General features: G+C 43.0%; 1 protein-coding gene across 4 annotated transcripts in view; it reads left to right on the top strand.

Moving 5' to 3' along the window:
• fam149a (family with sequence similarity 149 member A) overlaps window positions 1-13,338 on the top strand; it is a 93,212-nt gene that overhangs the window by 77,356 nt on the left and 2,518 nt on the right. For all 4 annotated transcript variants that reach the window (XM_033029763.1, XM_033029754.1, XM_033029746.1 and 1 more), the window contains 3 exons: window positions 847-972; window positions 11,605-11,683; window positions 12,080-12,226. In XM_033029763.1, the coding sequence (XP_032885654.1) occupies window positions 847-972; window positions 11,605-11,683; window positions 12,080-12,226 (352 nt within the window). The remainder of the gene's footprint in view (window positions 1-846; window positions 973-11,604; window positions 11,684-12,079; window positions 12,227-13,338) is intronic.

The following is a 13,338-nucleotide window of genomic DNA, read 5'->3' as shown; positions in this document are numbered from 1 at the left end:
CAGGGCTGGTGGTGGAGGCAGATACGATGGTGGCATTTAAGAGACTTTTGGACGTGGATATACGGGGAATAGATGGATATGGATTATGTGCAGGCAGAAATGAGTTTGTCTTGGTATCATGTTTGGCCTAGACATTGTGGGTCGAAGGGCCTGTTCCTGTGCTGATCTGTTCTATGTTCTAATACCAAGTACCTCGAGGTTACTATTTATGAAGAGCAATTTTGAAAATAAAAATCAGTAAGGAAAGACTTTGATTTATTTAGTGTCCCCATTTATCTTTAAAACATCTGAAAGAACCTTAAAACCAATAAAGTAATTTTGAGGAAACTGTTCTAATGCAGGGTGGAAGACAGTCAACTTCAGCACAGCAATCTCTCAAAACCAAAAGGAGGTAAATGTTTTTATCCCCTGTGCTGCAGGGGATAACATCCTCTTCAAACTGGTATTCTAGTTTCACCTCAGGGAGCACATGGGACCTTGTATTAACGTATTTTCCAAAAGATACAATTTCTGATAGTATCTGCCTCCACCACCAGCCCTGGCAAGGATATCTAGGCACCCGCTGGGCAGAAACAGTTGCCTTACACATCTCTAGTGTGGCACCAAAGTGTCAACCTGGATTTTATTTTTGCCAACACTCTGGAGTGGGACTTGAACCCATAACCCTAAGTATTGACCATTGACAGTGTTGGCACAAGCAATCAATGTGACAGTCGACTGTAATTGCACTCTTCTAGTATGAATTCATTAACCAGTTCATAGCTACTTCTTCTACTTTTATGAGTATTAAATTATTGATGAATTAATTCATTGTAAGAAAAATGTATGATGTGTATTCTCTGACAGAGAGGAAGATTTCCACATAGCCGAGTGTCAAGTGCAGTTGGAGAAGGCTCAGGCCGTCGGCCTCTCAGGGAGAGACCAATTGCTTTGGACACATCTTCAAGGCCAAATACAACGCACACATTTCGGGTATGATTTTTATATGAAAATAAATTACCTAATGCAAGGCCAGTAAATTTAAAGCCAGCTATTAATGATACTAGAGGATGAATAAGTAATCTTGTGTTTGTGTGACCTGAACATAACTCGATCAATGTTAAAGTGACCTAGGAGACTTAAAGATGGGGGAAATATGAGAAAGACAGAAGAGGAGTAGAGTGTCTTTTCACCAGTTTAAATGGAGGGAAAACTTGCAGAACCTGGCACAATTCTAATATGAACTTCCTAATTTTTACCAAAAAAAAAATCAAACTTGCATTTGTTTTTCCCTCTCTCCCCCCCTTCTGGTTCCATCCATCTCTGTCTATGCACTTCACTGTCTGGATCCCTCCCCATGTGGTTCCAACTGCCCATCATCTCTCTCTTTAAAGTTCCCATTAGCACGTACCTAACAGATTCTAGAGCCTGCAGCCTTTGTGGCCCCATAATCAATCACCAGCAGATGCCTCCACCTAGCTCTTTCCTCTCCTCCCTTGGGTCCATTTGCCTTTTTTTTTCTCTTTGTCCACTTCCACCTGTCACCCACCAGCCTCTGTCTCCCAACTCCACTTCTCTCCCTCCTCCATCTGCCCATCATGTTTCACCCCTTTTCAGTCTGCCAAAAATGCTCTGTACACTGCCTTACCCTTTGCCTCTCCATTTATACCGGTGATCTTACCTGTCCAGTCTCAATCATAATGCAGGGTTTAGACCTGGGATGTCAACAATCCCTTTCTCCTCCACAGATGCTGCTTAACCCACTGAGTTCCTTTCATGGTTTGTTTTTAGCATTTATATATTGACTTTTGATACCTCAAAAATAATTCCAAAAAGCTCTCTAGAAACTTTTGAAAAGCAATCACTGTTATAATGTCAAAAATGTGGTATCCAATTTGCACATTACAGGAAAAAAGCAATATGATAACAAGCAGATAATCTAACTTTAGTGTTGCCAGTTGAGGGATAAATATTTGTCTGGACCCCAGGAAGGACCCCTTCTCAGTTTTGCAAAATAGTGCCATCTTTGCAGAGACGGAAACCGCTGTCAAAACATGGAGGGGACCAGGGGACAGGGGGGGACACAATTTCTTGGCGGCCGCGCGCGCATGCGCGCACACACACGCACACACACACGCACACACACACACACACACACACACACACACACACACACACACGCGCGCGCGCGCGCGCGCGCGGCTTCGGAGGCTCAATCCAGCGCTAAATGCAGCTTAACTCTGCCCATGACTCTGCCTGTCTCACCGGTTTAACCACAGCCCTGTCTGGACTGACGAGATACCAGCGCTGCTTCTCCACGCTGGCCATATTTCCCGCAAGTCCAGGAAGGGTTGTAAGCTCACCTGGCGGGACAGGCAGAGTTGGCTGGGTTTAGCTCTGTTTCTCTGCGCTGGCCCGTCTGACTGCCGACCAAAGATCCTATAGCGGAGGATCTTTGCTGCCGACCTCTCTGGCCACCCGCGGGGGGGGAGGGGTGGGGGTGGGGGGTACTCGGGTGGGGACAGGACAGCGCCGGAGAGCCGGCCGGGATCATCCTGGCTGCGGATGAAGCTCAGGTCTGTGCCATATCTCCCTCCTCCAAACACTGCACTCCATCCTCAGTCCCACCCCCCCCTCCCCCCACTCCTGCCTCCTCCAATCACCGCGCTGAATCATGTCCCGCCCACATTGCCTGCTGACCAATGTCTCTATCCTCCAATCGGCGCCCTCGATCATCAGTCCCACCGCCACTGTCTCGCGAAAAGTGGAGATTTCACCAGATTTTTAATTCCGGATTACAAAAATTTGGGGGGGATGTCCCCCACCTCTCAAAACATGGAGGGGACGTGTCCCCTCTGTCCCCCCCGGGTTTTCCGCCCCTGCATCTTTGTGCATCTGAATGCCCAAGTAAACCATGGCTTAACTTCTTAACCATCATTTCAAATTGGCTTGAGATACCAAAACTAACCTGGCCAGCATAAATATATTTTACCAAAAAACCTTTTAGTTTGCACCTCATAAGTGCTCACAAAGGTGACATGTTAGAATTGACATTTATTTGTTATTCAAATAAACACAAAGTGCTAGAGTAACTCAGCGGATCAGAACATGGATAGGGATCCTGATTGTTATGCTTTAAGCATCAATCTATAGTGCACATTTCCTGAACCAATACATGTCAGAGAAGTGAAGAGAACAATTCCTAGTTTATTTTACCTCCAAAGGCCAACTCAAATCTAGCAAAATGCATCCTTGAACGGCTCAACTTCAGCACAAACTCACTCTTCTCGAGTAACATTAGTGATAATGTGCAATTCAAACTGTACATAGGTTCATTTTGCTTATGATGTATGTAGTTAGAAAACCAGATGCTTTATGAATCTGGAATGAACGCAATTCTGTTGTAAAATACAGAATCTTTATTAATTGTGATGTTTTGTGACAGATTTTAATTTCATTGAAGGCTTTGTGGCCAAGTTTGCAGATGATAGGTGGAGGGGCAGGTAGTGTAGAGAAACCAGGGACTCTGCAGAAGGACTTGGATAGTTTGGGTGAGTGGGCAGAGAAGTGGCAGATGGAGTATAGTGTAGCAAAATGTGGAGTGTGCATTTTGGTAGTAGGAATAAAGATGTAGACTATTTTCTAAATGTGGAGAAATGTGGATAATCTAGAAATTAATCGGGAGGTGCAAAGGTCCCAAAAGGTTAATCTGCAAGTCGAATCAGTATTAAGAAAGCAAACTATTTAGCATTTATTTTGAGAGGGATTATATACAAAAACAGGGATGTAATGCTGAGGCTCTATAAGGTGCTGGCCAAGCCGCATTTTGAATATTGTGAGCAGTTTTGGGCACCATATCTGAGGAAGAATGTGCTAGCTCTGGAGAGGGTCCAGAGGAGGTTTACAAGAATGGTCTCATGAATGAGTAGGTTAACATATGATGAGCGTTTGACAGCACTGGGCCCATATTCGCTGGAGTTTAGAAGAATGAGGGGGACCTCATTGAACCATAGAGAATAATGAAAGGCTTGGCTAGAGTGGATGTGGAGAGGATGTTTCCACTAGTGGGAGAGTCTAGGACTAGAACTCATAGCTTAGAATTAAAGAACATTCTTTTAGGAAGGAGATGAGGAGGAATTTCTTTATAGTCAGAGGGTGGTGAATCTGGAATTCTTTGCTACAGAAGGCTGTGGAGGCAAAGTCTGTGGATATATTTAAGGCTGAGATAGATAGATTCTTGATTTAGTATGGCTGTCAGAGGTTATGGGGAGAAGGCAGTAGAACGGGGTTAGGAGGAAGAGATAGAGCAGCCATGATTGAATGGCAGAATGGACGTGATGGGCCGAATGGCTTAATCCTAATTAATGCTTTTTTCCACCAGAAATATGTAAACGATGCAGTTCGTAACACTTATCACGGTGCAATGCTAAATTAACCATAATAGACCAACAGAGCAACTGATATCCTGTTTTCAGTTCTCAGTGTATCAAATGTATTTGTGCCCCCCTTCCCCACCTTTCCTACATCCAAAGAGACCATGAATCACATAGAAACATAGAAAATAGGTGCAGGAGTAGGCCATTCTGCCCTTCGAGCCTGCACCACCATTCGATATGATCATGGCTGATCATCCAACTCAGTATCCCATCCCTGCCTTCTCTCCATTCCCCCTGATCCCTTTAGCCACAGGGGCCACATCTGACTCCCTCTTAAATATAGCCAATGAACTGGCCTCAACTACCTTCTGTGGCAGAGAATTCCACAGATTCACCACTCTCTGTGTAAAAAATGATTTTCTCATCTCGGTCCTAAAAGACTTCCCTCTTATCCTTAAACTATGACCCCTAGTTCTGGACTTCCCCAACATCGGGAATAATCTTCCTGCATCTAGCCTGTCCAACCCCTTAAGAATTTTGTAAGTTTCTATAAGATCCCCCCTCAATCTTCTGAATTCTAGCGTGTACAAGCCGAGTCTATCCAGTCTTTCTTCATATGTAAGTCCTGCCATCCCAGGAATCAGTCTGGTGAACCTTCTCTGTACTCCCTCTATGGCAAGAATGTCTTTCCTCAGATTAGGAGACCAAAACTGTACGCAATACTCCAGGTGTGGTCTCACCCAGACCCTGTACAACTGCAGTAGAACCTCCCTGCTCTTATACTCAAATCCTTTTGCTATGAATGCTAACATACCATTTGCTTTCTTCACTGACTGCTGCACCTGCATTCCTACTTTCAATGACTGGTGTACCATGACACCCAGGTCTAGTTGCATCTCCCCTTTTCCTAATCGGCCACCATTCAGATAATAGTCTACTTTCCTGTTTTTGCCACCAAAGTGGATAACCTCACATTTATCCACATTATACTGCATCTGCCATGCATTTACCCACTCACCCAACCTATCCAAGTCACCTTGCAGCCTCCTAGCATCCTCCTCACAGCTAACACTGCCCCCCAGCTTCGTGTCATCCGCAAACTTGGAGATGTTGCATTCAATTCCATCATCCAGATCATTAATATATATTGTAAATAGCTGGGGTCCCAGCACTGAGCCTTGCGGTACCCCACTAGTCACTGCCTGCCATTCTGAAAAGGACCTGTTTACTCCTACTCTTTGCTTCCTGTCTGCCAGCCAGTTCTCTATCCACATCAATACTGAACACCCAATACCGTGTGCTTTAAGTTTGTATACTAATCTCTTATGTGGGACCTTGTCGAAAGCCTTCTGAAAGTCCAGATATAACACATCCACTGGTTCTCCCTTACCCACTCTACTAGTTACATCCTCGAAAAATCCTATAAGATTCGTCAGACATGATTTACCTTTCATAAATCCATGCTGACTTTGACCAATGAATTCACCACTTTCCAAATGTGCTGCTATTCCATCTTTAATAACTGACTCCAAAATTTTCCCCACCACCAATGTTAGACTAACTGGTCTGCAATTCCCCGTTTTCTCTCTCCCTCCCTTTTTAAAAAGTGGGGTTACATTAGCTACTCTCCAGTCCTCAGGAACTACTCCAGAATCTAAAGAGTTTTGAAAAATTATCACTAATGCATCCACTATTTCTGCGGCTACTTCCTTAAGTACTCTGGGATGCAACTTATCTGGCCCTGGGGATTTATCGGCCTTTAATCCATTCAATTTACCTAACACCACTTCCCGGCTAACCTGGATTCCACTCAGTTCCTCCATCTTATTTAACCCCCGGTCCCTTGCTATTTCCGGCAGATTATTTATGTCTTTCTTAGTGAAGACAGAACCAAAGTAGTTATTCAATTGGTCTGCCATGCCCCATGATCAATTCGTCTGTTTCTGACTGCAAGGGACTTACATTTGTTTTAACTAATCTTTTTCCTCTTCACATATCTATAAAAACTTTTGCAGTCAGTTTTTATGTTCCCTGCCGGTTTTCTTTCATAATCTATTTTCTCTTTCCTGATTAAGCCTTTTGTCCTTCTCTACTGGACTCTGAATTTCTCCCAGTCCTCTGGTAGGCTGCTTGTTCTGGCTAATTTGTACGCTTCATCTTTTGTTTTGATACTATCCCTGATTTCCCTTGTTATCCACGGATGCACTACCTTCCCTGATTTATTCTTTTGCCAAACTGGGATGAACACTTGTTTTAGTTCATCCATGCAGTTTTTAAATGCCTTCCATTGCATATCCACCGTCAACCCTTTAAGAATCATTTGCCAGTCTATCTTGGCCAATTCACGTCTCATACCCTCAAAGTCACCTTTCTTTAAGTTCAGGACCCTTGTTTCTGAATTAACAATGTCACTCTCCATCCTAATGAATAACTCAACCATATTGTGGTCACTCTTGTCCAAGAGTGAAGACTGCTAACTAACCCTTCCTCATTACTCAATACCAGTCTCGAATAGCCTGCTCTCTCGTTGGTTCCTCTACATGTTGGTTTAGAAAACTATCCCGCATACATTCCAATAAATCCTCTTCCTCAGCACCCCTGCCAATTTGATTCACCCAATCTATATGTAGATTGAAGTCACCCATTATAATTGTTTTACTTTTGTTGTACGCATTTCTAATTTCCTGTTTGATGCCATCCCCAACTCCACTACTACTGTTAGGTGGCCGGTACACAACTCCCACTGGCGTTTTCTGCCCCTTAGTGTTTCGCAGCTCTACCCATATCGATTCCACATCCTCCAAGCTAATGTCCTTCCTTTCTATTGCATTAATCTCCTCTCTAACCAGCAACGCTACCCCGCCTCCTTTTCCTTTCTGTCTATCCCTCCTGAATATTGAATATCCCTGGATGTTCAGCTCACACCCTTGGTCACCCTGGAGCCATGTCTCTGTGATCCCAACTATATCATATTCATTAATAACTATCTGCACAATCAACTCATCCACCTTATTACGAATGCTCCTTGCATTAAGATACAAAGCCTTCAGGCTTGTTTTTACAACACTCTTACCCCTTATACAATTATGTTGAAAAGTGGCCTTTTTTGATTTTTGCCCTGGATTTGTCTGCCTGCCACTTTTACTTTTCACTTTGCTACCTATTGCTTCTACCCTCATTTTACACCCCTCTGCCTCTCTGCTCTTGCACCCATCCCCCTGCCACATTAGTTTAAATCCTCCCCGACAGCACTAGCAAACAGTCCCCCAAGGACATTGGTTCCATTCCAGCCCAGGTGCAGACCGTCCTGTTTGTACTGGTCCCACCTCCCCCAGAACTGGTTCCAATGCCCTAGAAATTTGAATCCCTCCCCCTTGCACCATTTTTCAAGCCACGTATTCATCTGCAATATCCTCCTATTTCTACTGACTAGCCCGTGGCACTGGTAGTAATGCAGAGATTATTACCTTTGAGGTCCTACTTTTAAGTTTATCTCCTAGCTCCTTAAATTCACCTTGTAGGACATCATCCCTTTTTTTACCTATATTGTTGGTGCCAATATGCACCACGACAACTGGCTGTTCACCCTCCCCCTCCAGAATATTCTGCAGCCGTTCAGTGACATCCCTGACCCTTGCACCAGGGATGCAACATACCATCCTGGAGTCTCGTTTGCGGCCGCAGAAACGCCTATCTATTCCCCTGACAATTGAATCCCCTATTACTATTGTGTACTTTAAGTGCGATTTTAGTAAGGGAGTTTGATGATTCTAAACCACAGCAGTTTTTGTAAACTGTACAGTCTGTCTGGCATTTGGAGTTTGCTTGGTCATGCTGGGTGGAAAGGCACATTTCCCTATGCGCTACGGCTTTATGGGTCTTTGATTCTAGCTGCTGTTGCACAACAGGTACTATAATCATTATCTGTGGCTGCAATGCAACAGGGAGGGTGCAGAGAAGGACAGCCTTCTAGATGAGAAAAGGGAAGATATGGATGAACATCTCCCTGAGGACGACATAGCCTGTTTCCCCATGGAGTATTTAGAGAACGTTTATTTGTCCACTCCAGTTAGAACCAATGCATAAGATGCAATGATTTCACAATGCAGTCCTTGCTGAAGCATGCAAAGTATTCCAGTCACAACTAAAATCATAGTCATTTGAGTTGCTAATAATGGCTGCTAATGGGCCTGTCCCACTTTGGCGACTTTTTAGGGGATTGCAGGAGACTATGCAGTCACCACATGTTCGCGGGTGGTTGCCGGGGAGTCGCCTTCATGGTCGTGAGGAGTTTTCGCTTTCTGGGAACTAGTTGTGGCCTCACTGTGAATTTTTCAACATGTTAAATTTTTGTTGAATAACATGTTGAAAAATTAGCGGCGACGAGAATGAAGCCACCATGGAGAGTAAAGATAATTCTCGTGCCGTAGGTGGGTTGCCAGGAGGTTCTAGTGGGTTGCCAGGAGGTCAAAGGTTCTCATAGGTTCTTGTAGGTTGTAGCCGGTGCTGATCGGTGAATTTCATTGGCTCATTGGGGAAAAAAAAAGTAAGCAGTAGTTTTCAGAACAAAGGGTAACTGACCGGTAATGTTAATGTCCGCCGAGCTTCACAGCCGTGTATCTCTGGCTTCTTAAATGTTGTCTGGCTTCTTAAAAGTTGTCTCCATTCCCTCTCCCCCTTCTCCTCCCTCCCTCCCCCCCCCTCTCTTTTAAAGGACTTACCGTACACTGTGCTTTCACCGTCTTAATTACAGCGCCAACCTTCCTGTTCATCGCGGTGTGTCTGTATCACCTTGTCTTTGCACCGTGTGAATTTCAGACAATGCTCCCCCCGCTTGCCCTGTCCCCCGCCAGCGATGTGTGTGTGTGTGTGTGTGTGTGTGTGTGCGTGTGTTCCACTCTGACAGTCGCCCGTTTTCAGACGAGGGAAAAATCGCCTAAATGGGAAAGGCCCATAAGGCTACACTTTCCACCAATTTTTATTCATTGCCCGCCTGCCAAATTATTTAAGGGAAGTCATGGATGCTACACGAGAGCTGTGTATATTTCACTAACTCTTGGATGAGAATAATAGAGAGACCAAGCATGTAGCTTTGCTGGTACTTTATGTTTCCCAATATTGCCGTCTGACATTGACTGGTCTGCTGATGCAATGCCTAAACAGCAAGATGTACGACAACTGGAACAAATTCTTGAATGTCCAGCTGGTGCATTACCATGCCCACAACTTTATCCTGGCCAATGTCCAGTAATGTGACTACAGTTATGTAACTACATTCATTGAGGCATTCCTTGACACCATAGATATTTGAGATGCCTCGACTGGATGTGATATAATTTGATATAATTTCATAGCAAAAGGATTTGGGTATAGGAGCAGGGAGGTTCTACTGCAGTTGTACAGGGTCTTGGTGAGACCACACCTGGAGTATTGCGTACAGTTTTGATCTCCTAATCTGAGGAAGGACATTCTTGCCATAGAGGGAGTACAGAGACAGTTCACCAGACTGATTCCTGGGATGTCAGGACTTTCATATGAAGAAAGACTGGATAGACTCGGCTTGTACTCGCTAAAATTTAGAAGATTGAGGGGGGATCTTTTCGAAACTTACAAAATTCTTAAGGGGTTGGACAGGCTAGAAGATTGCAGGAAGATTGTTCCCGATGTTGGGGATGTCCAGAACAAGGGGTCACAATTTAAGGATAAGGGGGAAGTCTTTTAGGACCGAGATGAGAAAAACATTTTTCACACAGAGAGTGGTGAATCTGTGGAATTCTCTGCCACAGAAGGTAGTTAAGGTCAGTTAATTGGCTATATTTAAGAGGGAGTTAGATGTGGCACTTGTGGCTAAAGGGATCAGTGGGTATAGAGAGAAGGCAGGTACAGGATACTGAGTTGGATGATCAGCCATGATCATATTGAATGGCGGTGCAGGCTCGAAGGGCCAAATGGTCTACTCCTGCACCTATTTTCGATGTTTCTATGTTTCTATCTGCCTCTTGATTTCCCCACTCTGGGTAAAAAAACATGCATTTCCCCCATGAGCTTCTTCTTATCGAGTCCACATCAAGATTAGAAATTGTTCAGCCAGAGCTGAACACACTTCTCGGAGTGTGCATACAGTGAATGTCATGTAGCAGCTGTGTTAAAGTATGTGCTTTCATTTTTGCTCTATTCTTGGCCTCTCGAGCTCATGTTGCGCAAAGTGAGAAAATTTCAATGAAAGACAGAGTTGCAACTACAGCATTTTCAGTTTGTTATTTTGAAAGTGTAGTTGAGGTTCAAGTCAGATATGAGAAGGTGATTTAGTATTAGAATACTAATCTCCTGTCTGTACTTTGGACTATGGTATCATCATTGATCTGCACTTTGCTGTTGGGCATGATAGCCAGGGGAACTTTGCCTGTGCCTGTTCATCCCAGTAGCTGCTGTAAGCACTAATTGTACTCTGTTTACAAAAGAGAGGCTAGGTTGCCCGTGGGTCTATCACAATATGTTTGGATGATGTGCGTGTATCTGCACCTTGGATAACATGGTGTATTTGTAACATAGAATGAATGCAGACTATGAAATGTGGTTGTGAAGCTTGGAATACTAATGTGGTAAAGCAAATGAATATTTGGTCAGAGTTCTGACCGATGTTTGTTTAGGGATGGTTAGTAGTTAAGTGATGTGGGTATGGTGCATTGACTTGTGGTGTATCATTTAAAGGTGCACTACGTACTTTTGTGCACCCCTTCTGTATCCTTAGACTCGACCCACCGAACACATTCCCTCCTGTGAGGTGCTGCTCTTGCCTGAAGTTGCAATTGTATCCAAAAGGAACACCTGCTACATTGATAATGTCCCTTCTTGAATGAGTAGGGGCTGGCTTTAAGAACTGCAAGCAAAGTTGAACTCTTGAATGCAAGAAAATGGGCTGACTGCCAATGTGCTGTGACAAATGACAGTTAGTGCTGGTTGGATGCTAAAATCATGCTCACAAGATGGAACACACTATGCACTGGGTCAAATGATTAATACAACAGTGCTGCTTATCCCTAATTACTAGCATTTCTACTGTGTCTGTTGGGATTTTGGTAATACTTTCAAAGGATTAGAGCCTGCTATGGGACATTGTCTAAACTCTTTGATTTATGGGTGAAAATAGCCTTATGGTTATAATAGAAGAGCTAATGACCAATTGAGAATTGTTGACTGAGCTGGAACAATGGAACTGTTAACTGTTGCAAAATGCATTGTATTTCAGTCTGATACGCCTTTCAAGAGGTCGTTTACACCTATGGACTATGCCAGCCAAGCACGATTAGGGCGGGCTTCCTTTACAGGTAAATGAGCAACATTGTGCTAATCATACTTTATCGAAATTGGCGTGTGGGAATTTGAATTCTGTCCCTCTGGTAATATTGAAATGTAACATCTGCCAAAAAGATCTACATGGATTTTAACCATTTAACTGGCAGAAGATGAAAATCAAAAAAACTGCTGATACTGGAAATCTGACACAAAGGCAAACACTGCTGGAAACCCTCAGCAAGTCAGGCAGCATCTGTGGAAATAAAAATAATACATATTTCAGGTCTGAGATCCTTTGTCAGAATTCAGAGCAGCTTTGGAACATTTCCCAGTGTCCATTACTGACACGTTTAGAATCAAAATTGATTTTAATCAAAATGGAAGCGAAAGCCATTTGACATTACCAGTGCCTTAACTTTTTTTTACAGATCGTGCTGGTATTGGTGTGACTGGCATCAGCTTAGGAATTTCTGCCTCTAGTTCCAATTATCACACTGATTTCGTACATCATCATCACCACTTGTCAAACCAGCCACCCGCAGAAGGAGATGAGGAAGAATATCGAACAATGTGGGGTACTGATACATAATTCTTGTCAAATAATATAGAGCAATTTAGTTCCTTTCAGGAGAAAAGTGCGTTGTTAAGATAACAAATAACTATTATGTTAGGATGAAACCAATTGTTACCTCTTACCTATAATCTTAAGAGACAATATAAACCTGTAAGCTGAGGATATGGTAAATTTTGAATTTCTAGGTGTCGGCTCATATTAGTGTCCTTAAATAGCCGAAATTTTGGAGAATATTTTAGTTGTGTTGTTAATTCATGTGTTACGTATTTCGCCTTTGGGAACTAATTGAACTACATGCTACGTCTGGTAACATGACACTTATATATTGGCCCTACGTTTTCTTTTCTCTACAGTTCATTCAAGAACTCACTATCTGGATGATTCATCATCAATTCATTAAATGTAACTAAATTGTGATAATGAAGCTTTGAGCTCCCTACAAAAATTATATCCTTCAATATATAATCATTTTTTAATGAAATAAATTGAGTTGTAGAACCAGGGTATCCTATCCTTTAAAAAATGCTGACATGAAGCTATATTTTCAATTTTTAATCTTAGTTTCAGTGACTAGTTAAGTTGATCTATTTACCTGTACACATCTCCGTAGAATATGGTGAGCCTTTACTTTAGTGCATCCCATAAGAATAATTTTGCTTGGTTTTGAATCTAATGACTCGCCACTAGAATCAAAATAGAAAAAAACTTGAGGACTTTCCTCAATAATGCAGGTCTGGATTTTTCAACCTGTGACTCTGTTTGCTGTAGACCATCTTAAAAAAAACTGCTCACTAAGATCCAGCATTGCCAAGGTTATGGACTCCTTGTTACTGACTGTCATTGTTTGCTACCAAACATCCTTGGTGTTTAGCAACAATAACACCATCAAAATGAATGTCCCATTTTCATAATCTCGTAGGCAGCAAATAGCTTTGCTAATTGGCTGCTGTAAATTACTCCATATAATCAATGCAAAAAGAATCACGGGGGAATTGATGGGCTTGTATGAGAGAGTACGTGGGGTACGGGGAAATAAAATCAAGGGGAATAGAACTAATAGGTTTGCTCACCAGGCTACAAGGGCCTCCTACGTTGTTTTAAGTATGATAAATG

The sequence above is a fragment of the Amblyraja radiata genome, chromosome 1 (assembly GCF_010909765.2).
Source record: "Amblyraja radiata isolate CabotCenter1 chromosome 1, sAmbRad1.1.pri, whole genome shotgun sequence".
NCBI classification, from domain to species: Eukaryota; Metazoa; Chordata; class Chondrichthyes; order Rajiformes; family Rajidae; genus Amblyraja; species Amblyraja radiata.
This window is presented reverse-complemented; position numbering and strand designations above follow the sequence as displayed.